The following is a 9,839-nucleotide window of genomic DNA, read 5'->3' on the forward strand; positions in this document are numbered from 1 at the left end:
CCCATTCATTTACTTTTTTTATGTTATTTCTTGGATTTATAATCACCCAAAAACCTCGTTCAAAATGTTTCAATTTTCACTCATTGCTTATTTTTATTTTATTGTAATTTCAGTTCAGGGTTTGTTTTGCTTGATATAATTGTTATTTATTTCAAACTATTCTTTTAAATTTTCAATTCCATTTGCTCTTTCAGGAAGCCCGAACTGATGAGTTTAATGTTGTTATGGTGAATAATAAATAATTATTTAAAAAAAAAAACGTTTGATACTTCATTTATCCAGGATATCTCATGAGGTAATGAAAAGTGAAGTGGCTTATACCATCAAAAAAATTCATTTCAATAGGAGAAGTGGGAATTCAAACAGCAGCACGGAAGAGAAACCAACTGCAAACAGAATGAAGTAATTTTGAGTCGATAAAGTTTGGCAACGTTGCATAGATTACGGTGACTGGTCGATAGAGCTGAGCTTGCTGGGGGTCCGGACTGTCACCGAAACCACGTATTATTTAATCTGTGCCGAAACTACAAAGTTAGAACTCGCTTCGCTTGTCCCATCAGACTTCCAAAGCGCGAATCAAGTGTAAGTTCTTCTTCGAAGACATGTTTATCAGTACCCTACTCCAGTTATTTGCATTCTTTATCAACGTCTCTGATAGCTGTATTGTTTGTGCCTCATAAAGCAACATAGAATAATCATGAAAAACAAAAAGGATGAAATTACATTAGACGAGTTTCCCGCAGTTGCCACGTTTTCTAATTTTCGTGTAATCTGACTGATTGGAATTAACTTATGAGCGAAATAAAAAAGTAACTTGTTCAGTTGATTCCATTAAATATATTATTGAATTTGTGTTGAATTGGTAAAATACTGATAATAATACCACCATAACTTTCTACCAATCCAATATGAACCCACTGAAGACTATATTTGAAAAATAACTTTTATTACACCCACACATCGTTGATACACTCTGTATAATATTTGTCTGTCTTACCTCAAGACTGGAAATCTACATTATCGATGTATACAGTTGTACGTGTCTATCATTCGATAGATGGCGCCAACATTCACTTTTATGCACAAAATAAAACATATTTTATTAATTCTTTTTTGTTTATTGGATACAGTGTTATAGTTATTTATGTATCAAGGGAATTAGGAGGGCCTTAATTACCGATGGCAAAGTTTGCGTCCCGAGGGCCTCTGGCCCGAGGGACAGCAATTGCTTGAGGTTATTAAGGCTCATTAATTCCCGTGGTACATAGATAATTTTATTTCTGACCGATTTCAATACAATTTTGTTCATTTTTGAAACGGAAAAATGTACCAATTCATTACCTTCCCGGTATATTTGAATCAGGTACCGTTGATTATAGTAGAGTTTTCTTGTTGCTAGGTTGTTGCTATGTTACTTGTTTATAAACAGAACTTTGTTATCAAGCTGTGTTTGCGGTGAAAACGTGTTTTTTACCCCAAATATAATGGAGGATATTTTGAAAAAAGCTGAACAAGCAAGAGAATCGTTAATTCCATCGAAAAGTGAAGCCGTATACCAGAAAGAATACAAGATATATCTGGACTGGCTGACACGGAAAAACGTTATGCCAAAAGATGTCACTGAAACTGTATTTCTGGCATATTTTCAAGAACTGGTAAGGAATTTTCTATGTTTTTCGGTAGATTTGGTAGTAATTGTGTTTATTCGTTTCAGTCAGAAACGTATAGTCCGAATTCTTTATGGACTAAATGGTCAATGCTAAAATCGATGGTGACTATACATGAGAAACGAGATATCACCAAGTTCAATGAACTACAGGCTTTTTTGAAACGGAAGAGTAAGAGTTATAAGCCGAAAAAGTCTGCTGTTTTATCTCCTAAAGATGTTATCAGATTCCTAAAGGACGCTCCTAATGATATTCATTTATTGCATAAGGTAATTTTTTTCTTATTTTCCATTTTGTGTGTTTTATTTCCTTTTTTTTTGTTATAGGTTGTTTTCATTATGGGTTATTTTGGAGGATGCAGAAGTCAGGAACTTTTGAATATGAAGATATCGGATATAGAGGACCGGGATTCCGTTATGGTAGTGAACGTACCGGAAAGTAAAACTGGTGTATCGAAGAAATTTACAGTTATGGATGAAAAAGAGTTCTCCGCTTTGCCTTTATTAAGACTTTATATGTCTTTGCGTCCTAAAGGTATTGAACGATTTTTTTTGATCTTCCGACAAAATAAATGTACATCTCAGCCAATTGGAAAAAACATGTTTAGGAAAATCCCCAGCAAAATCGCAATGTATTTAGGATTGCCAAACTCATCTTCCTATACGGGACATTGCCTTCGTCGCACTTCTACTGCTCTAGCCAATGCAGGAGCAACTATGACTAACTTAAAAAGACACGGAGGTTGGAAAAGTTCCACGGTGGCGGAGGGGTATTTGGAGGATAGCATCGAATTGAGAAATAAAACGGCGCGTATTTTGTCTACTTTGTCATCAGAAGAGGCAGGTACCTCGACTTTAGTGAACAGAAGCTCCAGCCATACAAAAGAAGAAATTGTTTCCAGTGGCGGAAGTAATTTTCAGGGAACATTTCGAAATTGTACATTTATTATTTGTAATGACGTGAATAAATAAAATATGGTTCAGTTTTCATTACTATTTATTTTTACTTGTGAAAGGTAGAGGGAATTATAAAATCTATAATGTCCCAAGGGAGTTATGACCCTCTTTATTGATAGCGTAACTATGACGATATAAGCTTATAATATCCCGGTCAGAAATAAAATATATAACATGAATATAAAAACGACTTGTTTTAATTGACTGACTGCTTGTGTTTTAAAATGGTTGCCGATTTTTCTGAAATTGAGAAAAAAATGTATTTCAACTTCCTTGCCTGCTCTACGATAGGCAAATATTCATGATAGTAAGGTTTACTATTTACAATTATATTTCTGTAGAAATCAGGCTGTATTTTTAAAACTCTTGACCAACGATCTTGGCGTGAAACTATTGCTTGTGTACGATTTTTTTCATTTTCACCCATAACTGAAAAATGATTGTTAAATATTCGTTATGTTTTGTGGTTTTGAGTTTTTAAATCGTGAATTTGTGAAAGTGATATGTTTTAATGCCTTCATTATAGACATGAGAAACTGATGAATAGGTAATAAAAATACTTCAACTCACGGGAAGCACAAGAAATCACAACGATATGTAAAAACAGCTGACAAGCTTTGTTTTTGTTTTACCATCTGGTTTAGTCCGGTAGATGTCGTATCTGGACTATATGACATAAATCCCTTGATTGTGCCACTTCCTTATGAAGAAACCATAAGCGTAAAAGTAATATGCCTTGGTGAATTCAAAATACTATTACAGAAGCTTTTAATAGTATTTTGCAACTGAAAGCTACGCATGTCATTAACTTTTAATGCTGTGTATAAAGCTTGAAATAGGCCATCTTTGAAATATTGTTCACACATATGTAGCATAACTGATACTTGGTGAAACCCAAATCACAAACAACTTTTGAAATCCAGGTCGTCGAAAAAAGGTTAGGGAATTATATCTCCTACGAAAACTAGCACCTTCCCCAATCACCATACTTCTTCTTGACGCACGTTTCACCGACCACTCAGTTTGCTTCATCTCCTTTTCGTTAATTTAATTTTAAACGAATCTGTTACAATGCATTTCTATATACTGTTCTTCATGTTTTTATTTTCTGTACTATGACACCATTCTTCGTTACTAGAGGATACTCAAATGCTCTTTTTAAATCTCCCCGTAATTTTTCAAATGTTTTGAATATAAAAATTTCCATGCGACTTCATTTTCCACCATAGACTTGAGGTTATGTAAATAACATAAACCATCAAAAAAATCCGCCATAACGCCAATATTTAGAACTTATGTTACATGAGGGATATTCTTGCCAAATATTGAGAATTATAATATCCTATTCAAGTGCTCAACGAGCCGCCCATGGTTGTAGAACTGCATGTTGTGATTGTGGAGAACATAACGCCAACAATGTAAACAAATGTCAGGTTAGAACATAGAATTCCGATCTAAATACGGCTTGTCATTGACGTAGTGTGTGTACCTATGATAATGGGAGAACAATGTACAATACTAAAGAAAAATTAACGAAATATACAGGTTATTATCGATGTGTTGACGAAATTCAAAACTTCAAAATAAGGTAAGCAGCTAAATCGTTTTTCAGTCATGTCATTGTTGCCACAAAATCCAGTCAATTCACCATAAACGTAGTTAGGTGTTGGAAGATATCAAATGTCGATTTGTTATTTTGACTCGTGTTACAGTCCGATGAGTAAGATATTGAAAGAGTCCGTGTTTGTTGACTACCAAGTTTTTTGTATCATTTTATCAGGATGTTTCAAAAGTTTTTTCCGTGTTTTTGAGTCTACCTTAAATTGTAATATCTCAATCACTAGGAATGTAGGCTTTCATTGGTTTCCTGGTTTTGCCGTGGTCTTCTTCGGTTACAATATCCAAACGTTTCGACTGCAACTGCGGCAGTCACCTTCAGTGGCTGGCCGAAGTACTCTTCTTGATGTATCAACTGAAACTGAAGCTCTCATTTCTGCCAAGCCATTTATGGTGCTGTTTTTGCTGTAATGACAGCAACGTCGAATTATTATTCAACAAGAATGTATTTAGGAGCCATAGAAATATACAAACACCAAGGGGACTTCAACAGAAATGAAGAGAGAACATTTCTACCAAAGATCTGGGATATTGGAATATTAGCTAGCTCCTATTTGACCCGCATGTATAAGATGCTTGGAACGTTCCCCTTCAATAAGTAGTTGAGGATAATGTTCTGGTTCGTTATGACTAGATATAACGGCCATCCTTCCGTTCTCATCTTGTAGATGTTCTCCACCTGTATTTTATGTTTCTCTTGCAAGTCATCTACTGGAGGTTGTGAGTGTAGACTCCTGAGAATAATAGGAAGTGTTTTGTCGTCTGGCAGGATGTAGGTATGACATTCAACCTTATTCTTAATAAAGGTGTTGACTATGGTGTGGTGGTCATTTTTATTTTCTGTATACAGCAATGTTTTCGCGTATACTTGAGCTGGAAACCTGTCTGCAACACCTGCTTCATAGTTTTCAGGTATTCCTTACTCACTGGTACCGTTCCTTTTCATGACAATTCGAGAAAGAATTTCTCCTTGTTTGCCTTGGTCTAGTTTTTTCATCTTTTGTTCTTGTTTTTCTCCGTCTTAGCATGTGAACTGATCGAGATTTGTCTGGTTTTCCTGATAAATTCCTAAGGAAATCGGAATCTTTCGATTGGTGACACCAACATTTTATTTATGAGTGCACAAATGATCAATATATTAACCTTATGGAATAAATTATTTCAGTCCGTCAACTTAATTAATTGAAGCGGTGACTGAAATAGAAATTTGCGATTAAAGCCGTGACTTCGTACACAGCATTTCATTTGGTGATAAATCTCCATAACGCCCATCCTGAATTGAACAAAAAGAGGATGGTGTTGACTTGTGTTACGTTGGCAAAAGTGTACTGATTTTAATGGCGCGCATTTCAAATAAATTGATTAGATATTGATTGAGATATTACAGTTCGAAGTAGACTTTTGAAACAACCCAAGATTTCAAACTTCTTAAACACCAAGAAGTGTTAATACACTGAACTTTCTATATTCCACTTTGCACATTCATAATTTTCCATAAATTTTCTAGAATAAGACTAAAAGAAGAGGATGCGGAAAATATTAATGCAAATAGGGAAGATGAATGGCACATTCAAGAATTTTGTTGGCAAGAAAAACATTTTAGCAAAATTGAGAAAGACTTTTATGGAGACATAAACAACTGCTTTACAGATTTGGAGAAAATATATAACGAAAGAATCTCTGAAAATCAAGAGAGTTCGATTTTTTTCACGTACGTGGATAAAGATGGCTTCTTTGAGGACGAGGTAAGGAAAAGTTTTTACGAGTTTTCAGCTAAAAAATTCAGATCATTTCTTGAACGTAAAGATAATAATAATAGTTAAAATATAGAAAATATTCTGAGAATTCAGAAGGGCTGAAAATATTTGAAACTTTGAAAGATAAAACAGTAAAATCAAGAAAGGAATTACTTTAATATATGCTGACATTGATATTTCCTCATTTTTAGGATGCTGTCACAACTTCTTATTTACAAAAATACGTGGAAGGTATGAAACTGGGTGAAGAACATGTAGAACCTAGTAAGGTTCACTCTGATTACCATTTTGAACAATTACTCAACTCTAGTATTGATAAAAAGGCGATACAAAGTGATTTCGAAAGAATGACCATTTTAGCAGATTTAGGGTGAGTTACATTAGTACATAACATGCTTTTTGAATCAGACGGGATGTCATTTTGGTCATCTCGGGTGTTCATCCGTTCGTCTTCGATATTTTCACGACGTTTCGACAAGATCCCACTTGCCATATTCATATTCTATGCATGCCTAGCTGAATTTGAAACTGAAGTCATTATTGTCTATGTATACGTCGCCGTAGGCTGGAGCAAGAACTTGCACAAGTGTCGGTAGAAGATCGTATATCCGTCGCGGTGTTAGCCAGGGAAATATTTGTTTTGCGGTAGCCATTTTGCCAGATCCTACTACGTGAGAACATTGGAGCAAGATAGTGTTTCGAATTTCAATTCAAACTACTTATTCACTGAGAAAAGTACATCAATCTTGTCTTAAACTACAATCTCTTACTTGCAAAGTATTCACCCTCCTACTCACTTGATTGTGTTTTCCAATTACAACTTCAAACTCTAGGATTTTTTACGCTTTTAGGGATTATATCGAAGATATATGGATAAAGAACGAGCAGGTTTTGTGTTCAATTAAATTCGACAGGGTTTACAAAGTGGTTTCCATTTATCCGGATTTCACGAAGAGTAAACCTTACTCTTTGAAAATTCAGGGTGAAAGACCAAAATATGTTCACTACTTCATCGAACAATGTTCAGAGAACTTTTCAGAAACGGAGGAACAAAAGGAGAAAGATATTATGAAGAAAGTGAGTCCCCCCCAAAGTAATTTGCGAATAGTTTTCGGAAAAGACTAGTATGTGGAGTGATCTTGAAATGAAAACGTTGGTAATAATTTATGAAAAACTAACAGGTCGACAATATTGCTTGGCCTCTGAAATGCATAGAAGAAAGAGTGAACAAGTCACTGAGCAAGAGAAACTAAATCCTTGAGTAATTAACCATACAAAACACAAGAGCCAAGCTAGAATGGTTCATCTGTATCTGAAATAAAAAAAAACATAGTTATTCTCAATCCATTTACTTTACAGGTTGTGGAAACTAAACAATCTCTGATGAGGGACATCGTTGGCAACATATTTTTCGTCCCACCTAAAAACAAGCTATACGTTTTTTTATTTTTCGAAATCTCAACTGCCAGGAATTTCGAAAACGACGACTTATATCTCCATTATCGAATAGAGCTTCCAAAGTATTGGTCTTGCGGAAACCCTCAGACCCTTAGAGGGACAACACAAACTTGCCATGGAATAAAGGAAGACGGCCTTGTCCATTTTGGCCACAATTTCGATGTTTTGTTGGAGTATGACATCGAAAGTTTACAGGAAAAAAGTAAGGACTATAGGAGTAGTTTCTGTTTTGGAACGAGTTCCCATTCATCTCACAGCACTGACGCACCCATAATTTGTGTGGCTAACTACTATGTACAAAAGTACATAGAAGTTAGCCAGAATAGAAGAAAAACTCAAATAGCTCAAAAATGATAACATCAACGCTACTTCATGAATTTCAGGTGTTCCTGATACGCCGTACATTTATTTCGAAATAATATCGAAAGGCACTTGGGACCGCTATCGAACAGAGGGGCTCACTTATAAAAATCTTCCTGTATCAACTCCGGGCTGTCATTCTTACTCTCTGTCATGTTTTCGTTTTGACACGGATGGACCTTCTAGTAGACTGAGACGATTTTTCATCGGTGATGGTTACAATTATGAAGACCTCCGAAGGATCGGTCCACCTCAACAGGAAAATCAAGTAAGTTTCAGCGACGAAATTTGTTCGTTCTGATTTTTCTTCTTAACCCCTTTTGAGTAAATTGAACGTATGTCTTCAATGTTGGGTGGTTTCACAGTCCCGCTTGAACAGTATCTTGGAAACAATGTATTTCCGAACCTATATTTATATTAACTTTTCTTCATATTATCAACTCCTGAACATATTTTTCAATGCAATTTGGAAACATTCTTTGTGTGACCCTTATTTTAAAAATAAAAATTGGCATAGAGAGCTATAACTGAAATATAAATATATGCTACAATATATAGCATGAACAATATATAGTGTTTTCATTATAGTTCGCAGGGTACTACCGCCTCGAATCAGTATGGATATCATCGTCGAATCTCAACTAATTCACACAAAACTTTGATAAATTATACACATTACACATAACCCTTCCTCTTGAATCTTTCTCCGTTATTGAAAGTTGGATCTCAAACATTCACATTGTCACATTGTCTCCAGTCACGTCAGAATATGGACTGGCTATTGAAGAGAGAACAATGATTCTAACAATTAAAAAAAGATATAAAGATTCATGTCTTGGCGTTTACGTCACTCATACATTTAACATCAAAATACAAAATTTCGATGTTTTATGTGTTGCATATTTCTATCGTGAAAATTTTTAGGATTAGTTGTGTTGTGACGCAGAAGCTTAGACGTTATGTGACCGCAGATGGAATAAATGTAAAACTGACGTAACGACCGGTCCATATTATTATCATGTCTATGGTGATCACACTGACCACAGAACTATATTATAAGTTATAGTTCTGTGACACTGACAGACACGCACTAGGTGTGTTCAGCGTGTTCATTTTTGAAAACCTGGGGTTGAGCGAGCAGATTTGATACCACGTGATTTGAAGAAGACATCATTATGTCAATAAAAATATGTCTTGAACTCTTTTCTAAAGATACTGACAAAAGTCAAAAATTTTACCAAAAGTTGATTTTCAGAAAAATACCTGAAACTGAAACATTTTTGACAACTAAAAATCTGTATGATCCTAAAGTTGATCTCGGAGCTAACCGATCACATTCTCAGAGTAATATTTTTTCCTCGTTCTTGTAAATTCCGAACACAGAACAGATGTAACTGAGACAACAGATCTGCTTTACCGATCGCTTGCCGGGCGAATCGACTCTATGGAGCGCTCATTTTCGTGTATACATCAAAAACCAATGACTCGAACCATTCGTACCATTGAACTATCAAAATTATTGCGTTTGCGAAAAATGTCATCTAACCCCATTGGCCCAAATACCAAAGATAATCGCAAAATTATCAACTCTCTAATTTTTTGCAAATATATTTAGAAAAATTTATCAGCCAATTACTTTTCAGATGAGAATTTTCAACAGATTTGCTGCCAACACAATAGGAACAGGTAGGCTTGACTTTCGATTGAATGTCATTAACCAATCTCAGGCATTTTTACAAGAGTTCACTGAGGGAAGTCTCCGAGAAAAACATATTTATGAGAAACTGAGCTCTTCCAGTTTAATAAAAAGTGTAAATCAAGTTTTACATGCATTCAGAAGGGCACGAAGAAATATGATTGAAGTGAAAAAAACTGTGAAAGATGGTTTTCAATAAAAACATTTAGAGACAGTATATTTTGTGTTTTCAACCTGCCTTTTTCAAAAGTTATATTTGGTAAACTGTGAAAGTTTCACTAAATGATTGTGACCAGCAGCGGTGCCTACTTTATATTTTGATCAGGTG

The 9,839-nt window shown here is 35.1% G+C and overlaps 2 protein-coding genes across 3 annotated transcripts in view; both read left to right on the forward strand.

The window, feature by feature from the left end:
* The window catches only part of Mks1 (Meckel syndrome, type 1), a 96,652-nt gene extending 86,924 nt beyond the window's left edge, over positions 1-9,728 (forward strand). Inside the window, exons 1-7 of one of the 2 annotated variants that reach the window (XM_023169657.2) lie at positions 3,995-4,211; positions 5,748-5,985; positions 6,189-6,367; positions 6,849-7,074; positions 7,357-7,657; positions 7,839-8,083; positions 9,459-9,728. In XM_023169657.2, coding sequence (XP_023025425.2) covers positions 4,132-4,211; positions 5,748-5,985; positions 6,189-6,367; positions 6,849-7,074; positions 7,357-7,657; positions 7,839-8,083; positions 9,459-9,710 — 1,521 coding nt within the window. In that variant the 5' untranslated portion in view covers positions 3,995-4,131 and the 3' untranslated portion in view covers positions 9,711-9,728. Of the gene's footprint in view, positions 1-3,994; positions 4,212-5,747; positions 5,986-6,188; positions 6,368-6,848; positions 7,075-7,356; positions 7,658-7,838; positions 8,084-9,458 lie in introns of those variants that run through there. The other variant, XM_074181667.1, reaches the window with a different exon arrangement.
* LOC141485327 (uncharacterized) lies at positions 1,161-2,782 on the forward strand. Its single transcript, XM_074181834.1, has 3 exons — positions 1,161-1,655; positions 1,715-1,936; positions 1,994-2,782. Exons 1-3 carry the CDS (start codon positions 1,485-1,487, stop codon positions 2,636-2,638), a joined length of 1,038 nt encoding a protein of 345 aa, XP_074037935.1. The 5' UTR covers positions 1,161-1,484; the 3' UTR covers positions 2,639-2,782.
* Positions 9,729-9,839: the final 111 nt, after the last annotated feature.

This window comes from Leptinotarsa decemlineata, unplaced genomic scaffold, assembly GCF_025532065.1.
Source record: "Leptinotarsa decemlineata unplaced genomic scaffold, Ldec_3_MD MMD2_P_RNA_scaffold_1, whole genome shotgun sequence".
Lineage (NCBI taxonomy): Eukaryota > Metazoa > Arthropoda > Insecta > Coleoptera > Chrysomelidae > Leptinotarsa > Leptinotarsa decemlineata.

Excerpts from the sequence above, each read along its gene's own strand:
- LOC141485327 (XM_074181834.1), top strand. The coding sequence starts at position 1,485 with ATGGAGGATATTTTGAAAAAAGCTGAACAAGCAAGAGAATCGTTAATT. Across the intron at positions 1,656-1,714 it reads TGGCATATTTTCAAGAACTG|TCAGAAACGTATAGTCCGAA; the intron begins GTAAGGAATTTT and ends TATTCGTTTCAG. Across the intron at positions 1,937-1,993 it reads ATATTCATTTATTGCATAAG|GTTGTTTTCATTATGGGTTA; the intron begins GTAATTTTTTTC and ends TTTTTGTTATAG.